The sequence below is a fragment of the Branchiostoma lanceolatum genome, chromosome 11 (assembly GCF_035083965.1).
Source record: "Branchiostoma lanceolatum isolate klBraLanc5 chromosome 11, klBraLanc5.hap2, whole genome shotgun sequence".
Taxonomy (NCBI): domain Eukaryota; kingdom Metazoa; phylum Chordata; class Leptocardii; order Amphioxiformes; family Branchiostomatidae; genus Branchiostoma; species Branchiostoma lanceolatum.
The window spans coordinates 3,053,383-3,073,382 of record NC_089732.1 but is presented as its reverse complement, the minus strand read 5'-3'; the positions used below and the strand labels follow the sequence as shown (position 1 = coordinate 3,073,382).

The following is a 20,000-nucleotide window of genomic DNA, read 5'->3' as shown; positions in this document are numbered from 1 at the left end:
GTTTATAGATTTATTACTCACAGTTTACCCCCTTAATTTGGTATCGTCCACCTACAGGATAACAAACATGGCAGCCACCATCAGTACCAAATTGCCAATGTTGAGGAGGTTTTCGCAAGTGTTATTCGCTAGCTTTGGTTCTGTAGGTAGTAAGAAATGCTTGCACGGATTTCTGAGCCCATTGACCTGCCCCTCATGTCAGCAAAATCGTCTGTTCCGGACAAGCAACGGTACGAAATGCTGTTTTTGCTATGCGAAGCTGGTTTCCAACGTTTGCCCATCTCCTACACGCAAGTTTTACGTAACCCAACACATGTTATATATTTTGAGTGAACGGTAACAGCACTCTTGCAGCAAGATTGGAGTCCAGGCTAAAATGTTCACATATTAGAACTATATTATTACAGACTTATTGGTATGTAATTTCATGTTACACCAAATATATACCAGGACTGTTTTGTTTTTTTGACATGGAAGTGCCATAAAATAATTTGGACTGTCAAAGAAGGACTGGATATGACTTTGTCAACCAGTATTATTGCCATTCTGTGTAACACGCTGAACAACCTGTCATCCTAAAATTTCTTATATCTTGATCTGTGACAGCTGTCGTTGTACGACTTCGTCGAGTAAGATTGTTTCTTAAGTTAGCAACTGTTTGTCCTTACCTTAGGTCCCTTGAGACATGGAGATTACGAGTATCAAGACCCAAAGTCGGAGGACGAGATGTAAGTATACTACTAGTAGTACATGAAACTGAATCTTTTCCTAAAACATTAATAGCTACAAAAGGTATCCTTTTTGTGGTAAAGTAACTTTTTGTTTTGCTTTCGATTGATAGAGTTGTAAAGCTCATGCCAGATCAGCCCATGGAACCAGCTGTCAGCCAATCAGAGAATCAACTTTATGCCTTTACCCAAAGAAAACATTTAGGCCATTCTCTGATTGGCTGACAGCTGGTTGGAGACCATGCCCACAAAAGTGGAAGCGCTCAGCCTCGTTTACCAGAGCCTCCCCCAAGGTATGTTGTACATTGTATATTGTATGAAGTGCTTCCTAATTTAGTGCTGGATTGAACATGTTTGTTACTGCTTTTTATTGACCACAGAGTCAACATAACCTACGTTATGAAAGATGGAGAAAGAATCCCGATTCGAGGCAAAGTTGGAGACAATGTGATGTACCTGGCACACAGATATGAAATTCCTGTAGAAGGTAAGTGCCTAAAATAATATTAACTATAGAATGCTATAGATTCTTCTATGTTCTATCAACCTGATGAAATTATTTTCGGAAATATTAACTATAGTATGGGATGGGTTTCTTGTATTTAGAAACTGCCATTGTATGTAAAAATTGTTCAAGAAAACATACTAGTACAGCAATATGATGGATGATACAATGAACATTTTCATCATATGATTTATACATATCAAGTATACAGATTAAACTATCTGTATGCACTCATATTGTAGCATATAATGTCTTGATGGTATAAGGTGACTTCAGTATTCCTTGATAGTATTATATTGAACTTCAACTTAAGATACCCCCAAATAACCCCGCTAGGGGCAAAGTAGGGGGTGGAGGAGGTCCCAGGCTAAGGCGGGCAGGCCTCCAGCCTGGCGCGGAAAGACTCAACGGTGGGAGCCGTAACAACCGCGATTTGAATCGCGTTATATGAACTACATATTGCCTGTCAACTGACTGTGAATATACTGTCCCTGTGGACTTGGTTATCACATTTACGTGACATAAAAAAAGCAGTGGATTGCTCATTCCTCGACAAAGACTGGCCATGGACTTGATCAGTTGAAAATTTGGGTAAGTCCAATTTTCTGTGTTGGCAATTACTAAGTACAGTTCAAATTTGATGCTAATGTGTTTCTCCTTCTTCCCAATACTACAGGTGCTTGTGAAGCGTCCCTTGCCTGCTGTACCTGCCATGTTTACGTACACGGCGACTACTCCGACAGGATTCAGGAGGCAACAGAAGAGTCAGTACACATCATGCACTTGTCTAAATTTTAGATTTTACCATTCCCCTTGTTGTGTGGAAGCACATGTTGTTAACAAGTGTTAAAGCAGTTGTTTTAAGCTTCTGAAAATTCATTTTCACCAATGTCTTATGTCATGAACTTCAGAATTTTGGACGGACAGGTTGAATTTTTTTTCTGTCCCAACAAGTAAATTTCTATCCTGCTATATTTAGCAAAGTCAAATACTGTGATCCCCTCGCGTCTAAACATTATTGTGTACTGAGGTACAAGTAACATTATATTCTTGATGGAATGTAGTGTTATGGTCTCTAGTGGTATAGGAGGTAAAAGTGGACATTTTTTTCCATATACAGTCAAACTTGTCCATCCAACCAACTCTATCCTACAACCAACTCTTGTCAACAACCACATTTAGACAGTCCCGTCCGATTTAACATAGTAAGTGAACTCTTTCAAGCAACCAACTGCAGGCTTCAACCAGCAACCACTTCCTCATGGGCCTCAGGGGTCATAATGTGCAGATTTTACACTCCATTCAACAACAAAATGATTGACAGCGGCAATCAGTCCAGCGAGCATTTCAATAAAAGATTCTACAGTCAACGGCAAGCTTGTGTTTATGTAACAACAGATGTAAAACAATGGAGACACGAATCTCAATGTAAACATTCATTGTAAGTACAACAAAGGTATTGCACATGTACCCGAAAAATCTTTTGTTATGTTAACGTTTATTGGCAATCAACAGTGCATTGTAGTCTTGTAGACAACAACAGTTTAGTTTGTTTTTTCTTGTATATACTGTATTTCTTCACTTGTCTTGTAATTTTATATGCATAACAGGCAGATAAGTGCTATGCGTGCAATGTATTTATGCAGCCTCATTTATGCCCACAAAATCAGCAAAACGATCCGAGTTTTATCCAACAGCCAACTCCAGTCAACAACCACATTTCCTTGGTCCCTTGACTGGTTGTTGGATGCAAGTTTGACTGTACCTTATAAGACATTTAACCCTATTCCTGTCTTTGCCCTTCCCAGAGAAGAGGACATGTTAGACATGGCGCCATTTTTACGGGAGAGTTCGCGACTCAGCTGTCAGATCACCCTCAGTAAAGAGCTGGAAGGGATAGAAGTGACCCTACCTCAAGCCACCAGAAACTTCTACGTAGACGGACATGTACCTGAACCTCATTAGTGTCTGTAGTAACTGTTCTGTTAGCTCCGCCCCTGAGGTTTCGCCAAAAATAATGTCATGAGTACAATCCAGTAAGGAGGTTCACAGTGGCCTTCAATACAGGCTTTTCATTTGGCATCATTTGCCCCATGTTGGAGTACAACTTGTTTGTCTGTTATACACACCAACATGGCCACCTGGGGGATTCAACTTATGATCATTATGACGTCATTGACGCCATGATGGAGTACAATTTATATGTCTGTTGCACACAGCAACATGCTGCTTTACTCCAACATGGCCACCGGGAGATTAAACTTATGATCATTATGGCGTCATTTACGCCATGTTGGAGTACAAACTACAATTTGTATTTCTGTTGCCAACACCAACATGCTGCTGTACACCAACATGGCCGCCGGGGATTAGCCAAGACACTTCTCTTTGCCTAGGGATATTACGGTAATGGCAGTCTCCAACCAGGCCCAATGGATTGCAAAGACCGTATCCAACTGGAAGAAGGAGCTTGTATAGCAATCCAAGACGTACGTCTTCTGCCAGTTTGATACGGTCTTCGCAACCTATAGATCTGCTTGGAGATTAAATGACAGTAAGCAAAGGATAAATACACCAGGTTGTGTTATATGTGTTTTAGTCATGTTTGTGAAGTTCAACATCGATAACATTACGCCAAAGCATCGGGAATAACATACAACATTGGCTCCAGCTAGACCAATATGGTCTGTCTAAATAATGTTATTTCTTCTAATCGTATTCACATGATCTTTCAAGTGTTGATCTATCAGTAAACTGCCTGAGGTTATAAAAAGTAATATGTACAAAGTCATGTATTATTGTTACTGTGGTCACCCTGGCTTTAGTTATATCATTTAGTTACCAAGAACTTTATTTTGTATCTTAAGATTATATCATATCATATTGTCATGCCAAAAACAACAAATACTGTACAGTAAGCCTCACTTCAAAAATCAAATTATTACAGAAAATGGGTCTTTCAAAATGTTGGGAATTGAATACAACTAAATAAAGTTAAACTGATATCACTTCAAGGGCCTTTTTTTTAGTGTGCATTGGGCAGATTTGTTTAATTCAAGACAGTGATCAACAACAATGCCCTTATGTATTATATGTACCAGGATTATTCAGCCTCATGAGATTAGTACTTGCATCAATTTAGCACACATAATTAAGAGACCGAGACACCAATTTGACTTCTGAACACCATACAGTTATCACAGTAATTCTATAACAGGAAAATAAAACCAGTCAACAGCAGACTGATCTGTAACCACATTCTTTTCCTGTACAATTTGTATACTGATAAGTGGAATACATGTTAGCCCATACTACATTGCTAACTGAAATGGATCTCCAACTGGAGTTTCACACAGTCTCCTACTGGAGTTTCACACAGTCTCCAGGTGCTCCTCATCCAGGTTGTGTGTCCAGGCCACAAGGTCGTCGACCTCCTTCTCCCAGGGTTCCTCACTCTCCCTGGGGGGAGCAAAGTCCTTAGTGTCGCTCGGGGTGGGAGTGGACGGTTCTTTAAGGAAAAAAAAAAGATGTTATAATTAAGGAGACGTAGATTTAGAAAGTCCTGTTTGCAAATTTAAAACGAAACACGGATAGAAGCCTCGCATTTTGCCTAGTTACTGCATATTCAACAAGGCAATCGGAGATGGCAGGCTTCACCCCCTTAACTAAATCAGCACAGTAGAATAGGTTAAAAACACACACACACAGAAACAAACACAGACAGGCACACACACACAGAAACAAACAGACAAGCCAAAAGCAATTCATCCCTTGCTAAACAGTTTTGCACAAAAATTTTATATGAAGATAAAATATGAGACAATGTATAATAAGATCCTACCAGTTATTCTTTTGGACATGTAAACTTTCCTCATCTGGTTGATCTTCATGAGTTTCTGTTCCCGTTGGTCGTCCGTCTTCCCTCGATCTTCAAACTTCCCGTACATTAGAGCGTTGTGTCTGGAGAAAGAGCAGACACGTTTAACTTAATGAAATTCGCTCCCAATTTTAAGTACCAGTAAAAGTGTTTATCTATTTATATCTATCACCTTTTCAAGATGTCAACCCGGAGAGACCAGAATGTAAAGTTTCCTCCGCTCATACTTGGACGGATAATCATTGGGAAGTGTGGAGGGTTCTTTAAAGTGCTCGAGATGCGGCTCCCCTCAAACACAAGACCTCTGGCTTCTTGTCCCATACAAGACGTCCCTAAATGAAACTAGGTACTCATTTTCACCTGAGTTGAGGAAGGAAATACATGTACATGTAGGTGTAAAGGGCCTTTCCAAAGGGCACCACATTAGGACCTGCTAGGGATTTGAACCCAGAACCTTTAGATTCTAAGTCAAGTACCCTGAACCACAAGACCACCTTGCCACCTGTTGTTAATAGAATCGGGACAGAAAAGTACTTACTCCTCCAGCTGTCTCTTCATCTGGTCCTGCAGCTGGTCCACCGTCAGTCCGTAGTGAGAGGACTGCCGTATCGGGTCGTCACGGATAGACTCTAACACTGAGGAACAAAAAAATCAGCTGTTACCCATCTACACTCCTTGCCAACTCCTGGCCACCAAGTGTTATAGGAGCATCCTCAGATAGTTGCCAACAACGTTTACAGTTAGATATGCAAAGGTTAGATGTGACAGGTTGTTCAGTGTCATATTACCAGCTGCTGCCGTGCTGCATGTCTGCGAAGCTGGTGTGTTACGCTAAAAGGCTATACAGGCTATATAGATACAGATACACTGTATTTCTCTGGTGCAATATTGTCTACGACCCTCCACTAAATTTGCTGATTGCCAGAAGGGACCAAAATTAAAAATCACCAGGGAACTGGGTATATTTTTGAGACGAGGCTGGGTGATCTGAGGATATCAGCCAATCTCAAAAAATTGGACTGATCAAGAGGACACTGATCGCATTGTTACCAAACACATCCCTTGAGAACTAGCAAACTCACCTGGCAAGTTTTTTTCTCGTTGCCTGATGCCGGCTTTATGGACAAAATAATGCACACAAGACAGGTTTCATCTTGTCATCCATTCTTTCATTCCTTCATTCATTAAGTTAAACCCAATTTCACGTGCATTTATTCATTTCCTTCACAAACAAGGGTACTCACAAGGGTTTTTCATGGCAGGCGTGGCTTTGGACGTGGCTATGCCGCTCCACGTGGTGTGGTACTCGTCGAACGACACCTTCCTCGTCTTGACGCCGGCCGTCTTGGCAGTCGGCGCTACGAACGGCTGGAAGTCTCGCCTGATTTTGCTTTCCTCTTCGAGATGGGGACTCAGGCCAGCTGAACAAAACAATAGTAGACACATTGATGCACCTTTGATATTGCAAATTAAACAAGTACAAATTGAACAAGTGGTACGTTGATGAAGGTTAGACATCCAGGAAACTATTCAAATGATTGTTAGACAAAGACAGCATTGATGGTTAAACAATGGTTTATCAAAATCTATTCTCATAGAAATATGGAGTTTTTAAACTGGGAATCTGTTGTAGATATGCACAACATACATGCTACTGGAATTTACAATAGTCCTTAGGACGGGACATTAAACTTTGGTAGGCAGTTCATTGTGCTTGTCAAAAAGAGCTTGGGGAATTTCTTTGGTACAGTGATGCTGTATATACTGTATATAGCATATGTCTGGAGAAATAGCTCTTCAGTGAGCTTAGACTGGCTTGAGGTCACTTTCACTTTTCATCTCTCCTTACCCTGGACCCGTTTACTGGCGTCCACACAGCTCCGCACCATCTCCAGATATCTGTCAGGATTTGTCACCAGCATCTTTGCAGCATCTTCATTCACAGAATCCTCCACAACTGGGTTGGACAGGAGGGTCTGGAAGAGGAGAAAAGAGACAATGATGCTCCATTATCATTTTTTTAAAAACATGTTATAGATGTAGATCAAGAGTAAGAAAACAGACTGAGAGTAAAAGACAAGAAGAATTCCAGATGACTGCCTAGAAATAACAATCTTTGATCCGCTGTAGAAGATGCAATGATACCTGGCAGACTTTACCCCTTTACCCATAATGCTATGTGATGTTTTAAGTCTACTCACTCATACTCAAGACCCTTAGGCAAAAGGAGCAGCACTGACAATGTATAGCAATGCTGTATTTGTATGCTAGTACAGTGTATTGGGAATTGCAAATACACACTAAAACATGCACACACACACATACAGATACAAATCACACACACACAAAAACAATACTTTGCTCCAAGGAAGCTAGTCGTACCTGTATGGACAACAGGATGTGCACCAAGCTGTAGGATTCCTTCCATTCCTGGATGTTGTCCAGGTACTCTATACATGGTCTGCCTGTCACAGAATGGACTAGAGACATACAAAAACAATCAGTCTTTTAAACAGAGAAACGGAGTGAAATTGGGTTTCTCGTGCACTTGACTTTTTGCAGTCACATGTCCAAAAGGCCACATTCTTCCTGATGCAGGGTGGAGAAATTTTGTTTGATTCTCTAAATTTGTGAGACTACACAAACCTAGTGTTCTATGATGTACTATTAATCTTTAAATGTTTGCAGTGGTTTTAGTTTCTGCACCGTGAAATCATGACACCACAAACATGCATTTCCATTACTATTGTAGTACAGAATTGTTCCAACTGTGAATATGGTGAAAACCTCCTTTCCTAACCTACCACAAAGTTAAATCCTGGACAAAAATGATGAATTTACAATATAGCTTCCTTGTAATATCATTAAAATGCCCATATATCTGTAGTATATTCACTCACCATTAGGATGAAACGGTATGGTGTGGAAGGCCACCTCTGGAGGCTCCTCGTTATAAAACTCGTTAAACTTCAGCTGAACCTGAAATATTCCACCTGTGGAAAAAACACAAGAAGAAAACTAAACAATGATAAAGAAAACTTAACAATAACAAACAGGGCTTTTTATCAAGGAATGCTATGCTGGCAATTTCGTCATAAACGTTCATGTATATGTAAGTATTGTAGAATGAATCAGATTAAGGTATACCTTACCTTCCCATATTGTGTCCTTGAGACCCATAATTGTTGCTGACCAATCAAAAATGTTCTCGTCTCCAACTGGACCTGCGTCAATTCCCTACGAAAAAACAAGCTCAGTTCAGTACTGACAGATAAAATGGTTATGCTATCAATCTGTGTCTGAATAGTCAGTAAAACTGCCAATTGGCAACGTATCTAGTAATGGTCACATTTAGACTTACCCATGGCGGTTCATCATGAAGTCTGTAGAACTCTCTCTCTAGCAGCAGGTAGGCTCTGGAATGCATGCTGAAGTTTCCCCAACCTTTTAGTTTTACCCTGAAGACCACAAACACATTCATTAGACAATGTACTGTATCAGCATTTTTCATTTTTTTCTGCTTTGTGTAACCGGTAAACCAGTTAGGCGTAACACACCAGTTTTGTACAGTAAGTACAAGCTGTATAAGATCTACTCTGGAGGCTAGACCCTGTGAGTTGGCGCATACAGGACTTGCTACCCAATCTCCCGAGGCATGCACATGTGCCCAAACATTCTCTCTCCCCACAAGAAAGACGTATGCAGCAAAAAGTCGATAACTACGTGAACTACATCTGCTTGGAGATCCGCACCAGCAAATTTATCTTGTACAAATTTAGCATGATCGTTACTACATCTAAACTTAAGAACACCTCTTTAGCATTCCTTACCTTTTCCTGTAGGGTAAACCTCCAAAAGTTCTGTTCCAAATTCCACAAAACGGCGCAAATTTGCTCAAAACTACACAAGTTTGACGAAAAGTTTGCCGCTGTCATGACAGCGACGCCATACTTTTTGCTACATCTGAGCATGCGCGAGCGATGCATTGTGGGAGATTTTTCTAGCAGACGACAAAACTAAGTTTTGCAGTGTTCGTTTGCTAACGTTACACTTCAAAGATAAAAGTGTCATTGGTCAGAAAAAGTATTTGTGACGTAAAATTCGTCAGATTTCTCTCTTTCGTTTGAATTTTTTTTTTGTAACAGTAAAAGATTGCTTTTTTCTTCTTCTTTTTAGTAGTTCTAGGTGTATTTCTTTGAGAGTGCTTTGCTTTGCTATTTCTGTTTGATGCGCGCTTCACTAAAACTTGAGTGCCAGCATATTGCATTTTTTTCTTTAAGTCTTCAGGAAGACAAGTCAGACCAAACGAGAACATATATATTAATGCATTAAATTTTTGTTGCGAGCGAATTCTGACAAGTTTTGACTTGTTCATAATATCTTTAATAGTCGCGTGTTTTGCAGACTAACTCTTCTCAACACAACGGACGATTTGATTGGCCAGCTGAATTCAACGGCGCCATCTTTGATTCTCATTGTCGTCTGCTAATGACGCATGTGACAACAACAGTTCTAAAACTAACTTGGACTCGACGAGAGGGGTGACAAATTTAGCAACCGAAGTCTTAAAGTGCAGGAAGAAAATCTTAGAAGACGGTACCACTCATGAATCCGCAGTATGCGTTTGGCGGGACCACTGGCGTGCAATTGACCGTGAGCAAAACGTCCCATTTTGGAGGCATATGTAAAGTTATGACGGGAGAGAACATTCCATTCTGTTTCACAGGCGCTAACAGGTAAACATTTAGCACTCAATTTCATGTGTTTTCTTTTCTTGTTTATGCAGTTTCATTTTTGTTACTACGTCAACGTTATTGTAAGTAGTATTGACCAAAGTTTTCTAATGTATTTATGTCATTTGCATAATGTTTTGAGACTGTTTCCAGGTGTCATATGCGTCAATTTGCAACTTCAGTTTGAGTCGAATACTAGTACATGTCATTAATCCAATATACTTTCTTATCACAGCCACGTGCCATATCTAGTAAGGCCATAGGAATTTGATTTGTTCGCTCTTGGTTACGTAATGCACGAAACTCTCGTAACCCATGATGACGTCATTACACCGCACCTGTGATGTACCGATAATGCACAGGTGAGGATGCGTATGCGTGGACCCGATTGGTCGATTTCAAATAGTCTTGTTTTGCTGCCCACCTGGATGCATAAAATTCAGACGTCTGGAGAGAGAGGGAGACGACAAAAACATCTTAAACCGCCAGCCAGCGATCACAGTTGCTCGGGGCTTGCAGCGTTTTACCGTTTCTTGTGGGTCTTAAGATCGGCGTTTTTTCGTCTTTTTACCATGGCAGGTTCCACCGGTTTTAACCAACCCCACAGGTAGGTACTAAAGATGTTTGGCAAATTGCTTGTTTTCGTTCGACTGAGTACGATCAGGCACGGAGAGAAGAAGGGGGAAGTTCTATCATGATTGAAATCACCCAGGATCTAGGTTTATGTTGTATAGGGACTCTACATAAATGAGAAAACATGCGTCTAAACTGCAGTGTAGTTGATCATCCCCAAACAAACAAAAGACCATCGAATTTTTATGCATTTCTCTAAAGCTGACGATTGCTAACGTTTGTGGGCACATTTAAAGCTCTACTAATAATTCACCAAGCAATGATGCGTTGAACCTCGAAACATGCACACTCATTTCAAGACCAAAGATCCATTTATCGGATTTTCTATTCAATCCAATTGGCAATGAAACCCTGATTTAATGGTGTCTGTTAGCTAGCTGTGCAGGATATTTTGTATACTAGTAGTTAAAGCTTTTTGAGGGTAAGTACTAAAATACTGCAAAAATTGCATTTTCTTCAAACCTAAACAATCATCGATCAACAACAGCAAAGTCATGTATTTCATTGCTTTAGTACTTGTACAAGAGTCGTAAATTTGTTTAACTTTCTAGACCTATTCAGCTTTGGCATGGGAACTGCGCCTATCTTCCCGTTCCCAGGTGTCCAAGGTGCAGCATCTGTAAAATAGATTTTACTCACGCGTTTCCAAGCACGCTTGGAGTATAAGCTAGTTCGGAGTTGTTACTACGCATGTGCAGTGTCAAAGGTGAAGGCCCCCCAGACGTGAACAAAACCATGGTGTCAATCTTCTGATTGACACCATCATCGGACAAAACCCGGCGGGGCGTTGTTATGCAAATCAAGACAATATCGAAACGAGCACTGTTTTCAAGCCGGGGGCCTTTACCTTTGACACTGCACATGCGTAGTAGCAACTCCGAACTAGCTTATTCTTCAAGCAGAGGTTTTGATCGGGGGGGGGGGGGTGATAGTAGTGGCCGGAATTTTTACACCCTCCTCTCGCCGGAGAAATTTCCAAATTTGCCCCAAGTGCCTTCACTGATTTCATATGACCCCTGGCGTTAGCATGGCATACCTCACCGGGAATAGACTCTGACTCCGTGGATGTACAACTGTACAAGTCAACGCGACTTAAGTCCAACATGTCTGTGCATTACTGTAGAAGTTCACGGAAGTCAGTTCTACTATCGACGTATTCTGCGTTTTGCATTTGAATCAATGAGCTAAACCTACACATGTATGCAAATTAAAGGTGCCGCGTAAACAAAACGTTCATAGGATAATCAATGTTCTCAATATTCGTGCTTTTGATATCTTGTTAACCTCTAAGTCTCCATTTCAGATGGCAAAGTGTTCTGGACTGGGGACGGTATCAGGGCTTCTTCCCAGGGTTGGACGAGGTGAGGTACACCGCACCCTACCTGCCGCCAGGGGGCGTCAGTGTACAGGGAGGGGATACCGTCCTCCTACCGGTCGCGGTGACAAGTGGGCACTCCTCAGACGTGAACCACAATTACGCAAGGTGAGATTCCTAGCATGAAGACAAAAACGGTGAATCATGTGCCTTGTTTATCATTCTACGGTGAGCGTCACCACTGACCACTATGTGGAAAATGGAGGAATTTATTCGTGTGGCGAAACGTTCTGAAGGTATTATGCGTAACTAACCTTGACAAATAACTATTTGAGTTTTTCTTACCTGTTACATTGCAGATAGAAGTGTTCCACACCGGTTGATCATGATTTTTACAATTTACGTCCACAGTGCCTTTTCAACTACCCCAGGGGGTAACCAAGGCTTTTACGACGCTAGCGGGAACACCTCGTTCCGTCCTCGGGCGGACAGTGCGGGGAGTACCGGGACCGTGTCCCGCAAGTTGGCCTCCCTGGCAATCGATAAACCAACCACCAGTTCCTCTCCCAACGACATCGATGCGCCAACGGTGGAGACATCAGCAGCGCCCCCTGGAGAGAGCTACTGGAACAGCATGGCCGTGACGGACGTGAGCGAGCCCGAGGAGGGGAGCGGGCCGGGGGACAGCCAGTCCCGGGCGACAGAGTACTACCGGCCGGCGGATATCACTCTCAGCTGCCTGCACACTGCAGCGATGGGGAACAGTGGAACACAGGCGGTGAGACCACATATGCTATAGACTTCCATTCTGGTGGTGATTTACTCTAACGATTGTATGTTTCTATACTGCTGACTCCATTCTTAACTTAATAATCAAATAATTTTGATAATCTGTTTCTTGTAGATCATTGAGATTGAGACGAGAATCAGGTCCTGCGAGTTTTTTTTTTTCATAATACCATTCTTGTTTTAAGTGTTAGATGTTATGCGCTTCCATATCTAGAACCAAGTAGCGTTGAGACCTAGCTTGAACCAAACTGCCCATATCACTGCAGGAAATGGCCTCGGATCCTGACGTATCCTAAAGTATCCTGACGTGATCCAGAACCTAAGATCCGAAAGATTTCAAATTCTCGGCAGGCTAATGCGCATCCAAATATTGGGATTCAAGGTACCACTTACACAACTTGTGTAAGTACGTACTTACACAACTCAAATATGCAAGTGGTACCTTAAGTCCCATATTTGGATGCCCATTAGCCTGCCGAGAAATATACGGCCCCGGTTCCGTTCGGATTCTTCTGGATCTTAGGTTCCGGATCACGTTAATGTACGTCAGGATCCGTCAGGATTCGAGGCCATTTCGTGTATGTTGTAGTTATGGGCCTTCGTAGATACTAGTACTTAAGCGGGAAACTTCTTCATTATCCAATCACAGATCAGGAGCCACAACCGCCGCAAACCCGCCAAACCCACCAAGAGTCCTGCTCGGTTCGACCCTGCCTTCAAAGGTGTGACGTTCCAAATAGAGACTCTTCCACATCCGAAACCTTCCCTCCGGATTCGCTCCTATTTCAGGTGAGTCTACTCTTAGATAAGCTTAACACAGATATCAACTACATAGGTTTCGCTACGCAAACCTGTAATTCGAAGATTTAACAACACGTTTGAAATATTTAGATTTTCTCGCATGTCTTGTTTGATTCTGCCTTCAACGTGACTAAAATATAGATGATATATATGTGGACTGCGGACACACATCAGAACAAACAAACAAACAAACACTGAAAACAAGGACACTGTACACGGAACCAATTACATGTATGAACATCTTAGCCTGAACTCAATCAAGCTCCTGTGTAACAGCTTGCCGCCCTGTAACCGCATAGCCGCCCAAGGGGACAGAAATCCCCGGACAGCTGGAGTTTGCGTTATACAGACTATGAACATCTGGATACTTCTAAAACATGTACACTGCTTAAAAGTCTTTTAAAAAATTCATAGCACTGAGAAGTAGATGCTGAAATACATAATTTGAATGTTGCAGCATCCGGCGCCGCTCCCAGGCGGCCCGCCCGCGGCGCTTCTCGGAGTCGGACGCCACGTCCTACCGACGCCGCAGCGGGAGCCTCACGGAGACCACCAGCGGGTCTGAGCACGAGGATCCGCAACCCGTGGGACAGCATTCTCATGGTAACAATTATACCTTCAGTGTCTAGTCTCTTTTTACTTCTTACACTTGATTGATATTTTAACTGCCGGGTAATTTTCAATTTTTTCAATTTTATTTATTTAACCAGGGGACATCTCAGATCTACTGATCTGCTTTTCAGATGACCCTGGGCACAAACATTATTGAATGTTAAAAGGCTTCATTTTCACTGACGTGACAATTACGTACTTCTGTATCCGCCATATTGGCTTCTTAAGTTACAGACCAAACCAAGGAGGCTATAGGCAGTGGTTTTGGTCTGCCTATAACCCTGACCAAGCCTTGGATAGATCTTGCAAATGTATCCTCTACCCCAGCCTGTTTCTTATTCTTTTTTCTACTTTTCTTTCTTATTCTGCTTCTCTTTCTTTCAATGTTTAGAAATCATCACATTTAATTGATTTATTAGAAACATATTTGCATGTACGTTCGGAATTACCTGTCGCCATCTTGGATCCAACATGGCGGAGGCTATGTCTAAGTTGTGACGTCACTTGTGACGTCATACCGAATCTCTGTCCCTCGACAGGTGCTAAGCAGTGCGCCTCCTGTGACACCAAGAAGACGCCGCTGTGGCGGGACGCGGAGGACGGGACCCCGCTCTGTAACGCGTGTGGTATCAGGTGAGTCACTAGCACGCTAACCAGAACATCTATCGTGTGATGAGATGCAGAACGTTCGCGGTGGTTTTATGTTTGCGGTTTTTGCGGCGACCGTTTTTACCGTGAACTTAAAACCGTGGCGAACATTTTTGCCCAATACTGTACCGGTATGTGAATGTAGCGCTGCCGCGAACCTAAAACCACCGCGAACACTCCATTTTCCCCATAGAGCGAAATAAAAACACGCGAACTTGTTTGGAGTAAGGTGTTGTTTTTAGCTTGTCTCTGTCTGTGCTCATGTGTATGTGTTCGTGTGTGTGTATGTGTGTGTTCGTGTGTGTTTCTGTTTGTGTGTGTTCGTGTGTGTGTTTGTTTGTGTGTGTGTTTAAGTGTATGTGTGTTTCTGTGTGTGTGTGTTCATGTGTGTGCGGTGTGTCTGTGTGTGTGTATATAAGAGTGTATATGTTTGTTCTTTTGTGTTCGTCACGTTGTGCGTGTGTGTTCGTGGGTGTGTATGTTTGTTTGTGTGTGCATGTGTGTGTCTGCCTGTGTTCATGTGCGCGTGCGCGTGTGCGTGTGTGTGTAACCAAACCTTATTTTCCTTTCCCTTGCCACTCTCAGGTACAAGAAGTACCGTGTCCGCTGTACCCGCTGCTGGCACGTGCCCAAGAAGGACGGCAAGTCCTACCCCAACTGCGGCCGCTGCGGGGACCTGCTGCGGGTGTCCATCTTCCGCCGCTACAGCATCTAAACAACGGGTTTCGTTACACACGCCATTGTTTTATTAGCCTTCTACAGCTCATGCTAGGGTCACATTTCAAATCCGGGGCCCGGCCGGGCAGTCTTTGGGAACGAAAAGTATGATATAAAAGACAACAAAAATGCAAAACGTACCCAAAATTATTTAAGAGCATAGCTTGTGCAAATTTATTGACATACACTTTGATTTTTCGTTTCCGCAAACAGCCCGGCCGGGTCCCGGTTAGGAAATGTGACCCTAGCATTACCGTGCTTCGGAACGGTAGTTTAAAAATGGCTGTCTCGTTCAACCGTAAAGGGATGTTCAAACTTGTTTATATATAACTCCGCATGAGATCCATATCGACACTTCTTTTGTCTTAGGTAAAGTTTGCGGCAGAAGAAGTCGTTATTTTAGGTTCGATAACTAGGCTGCACAACCGTGGGTCAAAGTTAAAAACAACTTTTTGCCCGCAAACTTCACCCAAGACGGAAAAATGTCAATACGGAAGTAATGCGGACTTGATTTGCGCACATGAGTGTGACACCCCCTAACATGATGTATAGGAAGCAATTGTCTTGGCGTTTATTTGTTTTTCGAACCAATTGGGGTTTCCCAATACTTTTGCTGTTAGAGTTTTAACGAGTTAAGCTCGAAATTATTTATTATGGTTTGATGTCATTTTGTTATGATGTACATGTGTTTTCCATGTACCGTTACTGCACGGTTTGTTAACTGTTTGCACTGTTTTCCTGAGTTTATCTTATAACCATATTGTGGTTATTAACTTGATAGATTGAACTGTTTGGGAACGATGATCTGAACACTGATTCTAACATGGATGCACTTAGATGAACGCAATCTCCAAACAGAAGTTGGGAGGTTTTCGTATCAGCAAAACGGGGGCAGGAAAAAAACAAAAACGTCACGTTCTTTCCTTTCAAAACTAGATTCAGTTTTGGAGACTGACACCAATTAATGGAAAACACCACAGAGATGTGCGGGTCATTTAGTACCTAACACTATGTATAGTCATCATTCTACAACAAATGGAAAAGATGGGAGACATGAAATGTTATTTGTCACTGTTGGTCGTTAAGTTGACTTGCCGAACATGTGCTGTCTTTGATGTCACTTCAATAAATGTCCCAAACAAGGTCCGGGTGTCTGTGTCCCTACTGACAAATATCGTGCAACTGCAGTAGCACGGCCATGGCAAGTAAATGTTATGGATGGCATCAGCGCTCATTGATCTTCGCATGATTTTGGAAAAAAATAATACAAACCCCCCTTCGGAGATGGTCAATATGACAAGAAAATACCGAAAACGGCAAAATATGTCGCGTGGTAGCGTTGCGTGTACTTGTAGAAGTGACACTAGTGAGGCAGCCATTAGTAGCTGCAGAAGTTAACCTAGTTCGGCAATAAGTTGTAGAAGCTGCACTATAGTGTGGTAGCCCTGAGTGTAGTTGCCAATTTGGTAAGTGATACTAGACTGCCACACTAGTGTCACTTTATACACTTATTGAATACAGGAATGAAAGATGACCGTAATCCTGTCCGCCATCTTCATAATTCTCCTTTTAGAGGATCTGCAGACTCTGCACTGATGTCTATGTCCGTGAGGCGTATTTTAATTCACCGTTACTGATCGTAGCTGGTACGTTGATTCAACGTTTACGCGTGGTCGGTAAATTCATATCATATCTATCATCACATCCTAATCATATACGCAAGTACAGAACAAAATGTTGACAGAGTGGTTCGAGTGGCGGAGGTCTGACACTTGACATGAGTAAGTCAAGTCAGCCCCCCTCCCTGTTACTCCACATATCTTCGCGGAAGATTGTGATCGTTGCTTTTTCTCGTCCAACCAGTCCCATTCCTTACGGCGCTGCACACGTGTGTAAGGTCATACAAGCTTACTAAAGAATCAGCATGGCGGTAGTAATCGCTGTTGAAAGGTTATAACATGCATGCACGAAAATTCCATAGCTGAAAATGTTCAGGTCTCTTACATTGGGTAGTTATGGACACGTGGGGTCGTGTGACGCAACGGCAGCGTGTTCGGCTCAGAATCAAGTGGTCCCGGGTTCGAATCCTGCGGTGAAACCGATCTTGTGCCCTTGGGAAAGGCACTTTACACGACTTTCCCAACATGCCATAATGGTCGTCATCAAGACCGTGGGCATTCAAGGCAGAAAGAAAGAAAGAGTTCTGGTGATGGTAGTGCATGTTGTTGTTGTTGTTTACATTCCGACTTATTGCCACGTTGTTCGTCTTTATCAACTGTCTGAGCCTCAGGGCAGACGCAGTCACCCCTGCACAACTCTAAAACTAGTCGGTCTGGACGCCAGGCGTAGTGATATTTTGCCAAGTTAGTATACGGTTACCTTTAGGCATTACTTCATATCAAACAACCTTTTGATCAGGAAAACATATTATTAAGTAGTCAATACATGATTCTCTGGAAAGTAGCGCTTTCTAAAGTGTAATAACCTAGGGCGGGTTCAGAAAGGATAGCATGTTTAAGATCGTAAATTACAATTTTTGGAGCATGAATTTAAAAAAATAGCACAGAAAATTGATATACAAAAGTAAAAGAAAATAATGGCTACGGACGAAATAAGAAGCAAGAAGATTTCAGCTTAAAAACTGTATCACCGCCCTTTTGTTCCCTGTGGCTGAGGTGTTACTTTGCCCCGCGGATGAATACTATGCAATTAATAATGTGATCAGGAGGAAGTAGTCCTTGAAAAGATGGCCGTGGACGTGCTTGTCTGGATTTTTGTTTGGTTGTGTGGTGTTTTTGCTGGTAAGTTTACAGAATATATGACTGGTGTGTATTTTGTACCTGCACCCAAGTAGAAGTACGTATGACATGTGACCATGGCAGTATCTTTAAAGGTACCGGATGCAATTTTATCAATGTGATATTTGAGAGCCGTATCGTACACTCGGATTTATATACAAACGTGACTGACTACAAACAGCATAGCCCTATCTTTAAGTTGAACGTAACATTACTATGAGGGCACATCTGTCTGTCTGTTTGTTTGTTTAAACAAGGAGCTTTTATCGATACAATGTATGTTTTCTATGCTACCAACCAAGTCCGTGTACTTGCGATTAGCCTTCGGACACGAACTTGCAAATACACAGTAGTTATTGAAAGAGGCAAAGATTTATTTTCCTTGTGTCATAACAGAATGGTTAATCTTTCAATTAATTAGACGGTTATCAGATGGTTTGTTACGGGTACTACTTGTGTTGGATCTCTGTTGACAGCTTGTGACGGTGCGGGTGACGTCATGTTTGTGATGGACGGGTCCGGTAGCATCAGCGCAGGAGACTTTGTCAGAGGGAAAAATTTCTTCAGCCAAGTTGTGGGCGCCTTGGACATCTCTGCCGACTGCACCCGCGTAGGCACGTAACCTCCATTAACATTTATCTGCTGGGTTACATAGATACGCCACTTTGAAAAACAGTGTGTTTGAGAGATCTATAGTTCAGCAATCCCAGGTATGCATTGTTTAGATATACAGGGGTACATTATGCTGGGGATTTTGGGTTGGAAATCTGTTTGAACGTATCTTTTCAGGGTGCACGTGGTGGAATTTTTTACCCTGGTGTAATTATGTTAGTAGACCTTACATCCTAAATCGTACAAGTTGGCCAATTGGCCGCTAGAAAAGCCATTGAAAACGATGACATTCACGATAATATTCAATAGCTATTTCGTCGCCAAGCAGGTTTGTGTGGAAGGATGGTTGTTTTACAGAAATTCGATAGAGAGAAAGCTCACATGATATAATTTTTTTTTAAATTTTGACTATTCCATAACGAATATGAGATGCCATGAAAAAGCTCATCATATAGCCGAAAACACTCACAAGTAAGTCCAGAAGCTATCCAAATGGAGTATTACGTTATTGCCTGTAGTCTGGAAATGTTCATGAAATGTTATCTTTGTCCCATGAAGGTGTAGTTCAATTTGGCTCTCAATTTACGGAGGAATTCCCGCTCGATCGGTATTCTGACAAGACGTCTTTGCAGCAAGCCATTGGGAATATCCCACAGAGGTACGACCGGTGGGGGTGGTGAAGGGAGAAGGGAAGAGAAAGTAGACTAATGTTTTACGACTTTATATGTCTTCGCCAAAGGACAATTGATCATGGAACCCTGCAATTTACCACTCACGTCATCATCATCATCATCGTTCCTCCTCTTTCGAGGTGCAGCAAGAGAAGTTCGCCCTCCAGAATTTCTTGTCATTCATTGCAGAATCCCCATCATTCATAACCACTCACACAATATAAAAGATTCCCACAAATCATGCAAAAAAGTTCTGTATTTGTAAACCTGACTTATATCTATTGATGATCTTCAACATTGAATGTACTAAGTAAGTACTAAGTACTAAGCCATTATAACAATTCTGCACCAAGATAGAACTTTCATAAGTAAGTAGAAAGTTCTATCTTGGTACAGAAGTATACTATAGAATTTTTGGCGACGCCTCAGGGGTGAGCCAAATTTTTACTATATTGTGTGCAGATTGCAAGAATTCTAGGAATTGTACAGGAATGTGAAAGTCCATGGGACGATAACTCAAGAATGCCTAAATGTATTGTCTTCATATTTTGTAGGTGGGTA

The 20,000-nt window shown here is 42.0% G+C and overlaps 3 protein-coding genes and 1 long non-coding RNA gene across 5 annotated transcripts in view; 3 read left to right on the top strand and 1 right to left on the bottom strand.

Annotated features, from left to right (window-relative positions):
* The first annotated feature begins 29 nt into the window (after positions 1-29).
* On the top strand, positions 30-4,241 carry LOC136444556 (adrenodoxin-like protein 1, mitochondrial). The gene is made up of 5 exons (XM_066442161.1): positions 30-230; positions 674-728; positions 1,109-1,215; positions 1,910-1,997; positions 3,042-4,241. Exons 1-5 carry the CDS (start codon positions 68-70, stop codon positions 3,196-3,198), a joined length of 570 nt encoding a protein of 189 aa, XP_066298258.1. The 5' UTR covers positions 30-67; the 3' UTR covers positions 3,199-4,241.
* Positions 3,813-9,084, bottom strand: LOC136444555 (ubiquitin-conjugating enzyme E2 U-like). The gene is made up of 10 exons (XM_066442160.1): positions 8,941-9,084; positions 8,472-8,568; positions 8,263-8,347; positions 8,011-8,103; positions 7,493-7,590; positions 6,960-7,086; positions 6,355-6,531; positions 5,649-5,745; positions 5,075-5,193; positions 3,813-4,741 (listed from the first exon to the last, which is right to left on the bottom strand). The coding sequence occupies exons 2-10, from the start codon at positions 8,535-8,537 to the stop codon at positions 4,605-4,607; spliced, it is 999 nt and encodes a 332-aa protein (XP_066298257.1). The 5' UTR covers positions 8,538-8,568; positions 8,941-9,084; the 3' UTR covers positions 3,813-4,604.
* Positions 9,085-9,676: 592 nt separating this feature from the next.
* On the top strand, positions 9,677-16,492 carry LOC136445302 (uncharacterized). Of its 2 annotated transcripts, none has more exons than XM_066443228.1 (7): positions 9,677-9,846; positions 11,780-11,959; positions 12,203-12,569; positions 13,230-13,369; positions 13,839-13,984; positions 14,533-14,626; positions 15,227-16,492. In XM_066443228.1, the coding sequence occupies exons 1-7, from the start codon at positions 9,716-9,718 to the stop codon at positions 15,354-15,356; spliced, it is 1,188 nt and encodes a 395-aa protein (XP_066299325.1). In that variant the 5' UTR covers positions 9,677-9,715; the 3' UTR covers positions 15,357-16,492. The 2 variants fall into 2 exon arrangements, with proteins under 2 accessions (XP_066299325.1, XP_066299324.1); XM_066443227.1 differs by lacking the exon at positions 9,677-9,846 and adding an exon at positions 10,262-10,450.
* Positions 16,493-19,303: 2,811 nt separating this feature from the next.
* The window catches only part of LOC136444364 (uncharacterized), a 2,464-nt gene continuing 1,767 nt past the window's right edge, over positions 19,304-20,000 (top strand). Inside the window, exon 1 of the long non-coding RNA XR_010757252.1 lies at positions 19,304-19,426. This is a non-coding gene — a long non-coding RNA (uncharacterized lncRNA). The remainder of the gene's footprint in view (positions 19,427-20,000) is intronic.

Coding starts and splice junctions, on each gene's coding strand:
- LOC136444555 (XM_066442160.1), bottom strand. CDS start 8,537: ATGCATTCCAGAGCCTACCTGCTGCTAGAGAGAGAGTTCTACAGACTT. Junction 8,348..8,471: donor TTCATGATGAACCGCCATGG/GTAAGTCTAAAT, acceptor GTTTTTTCGTAG/GGAATTGACGCAGGTCCAGT. Junction 6,532..6,959: donor CGCCAGTAAACGGGTCCAGG/GTAAGGAGAGAT, acceptor TGTTTTGTTCAG/CTGGCCTGAGTCCCCATCTC.
- LOC136444556 (XM_066442161.1), top strand. CDS start 68: ATGGCAGCCACCATCAGTACCAAATTGCCAATGTTGAGGAGGTTTTCG. Junction 231..673: donor TCTGTTCCGGACAAGCAACG/GTACGAAATGCT, acceptor TCCTTACCTTAG/GTCCCTTGAGACATGGAGAT. Junction 1,998..3,041: donor ATTCAGGAGGCAACAGAAGA/GTCAGTACACAT, acceptor TGCCCTTCCCAG/AGAAGAGGACATGTTAGACA.
- LOC136445302 (XM_066443227.1), top strand. CDS start 10,272: ATGCATAAAATTCAGACGTCTGGAGAGAGAGGGAGACGACAAAAACAT. Junction 10,451..11,779: donor GGTTTTAACCAACCCCACAG/GTAGGTACTAAA, acceptor TCTCCATTTCAG/ATGGCAAAGTGTTCTGGACT. Junction 13,370..13,838: donor CGGATTCGCTCCTATTTCAG/GTGAGTCTACTC, acceptor TGAATGTTGCAG/CATCCGGCGCCGCTCCCAGG.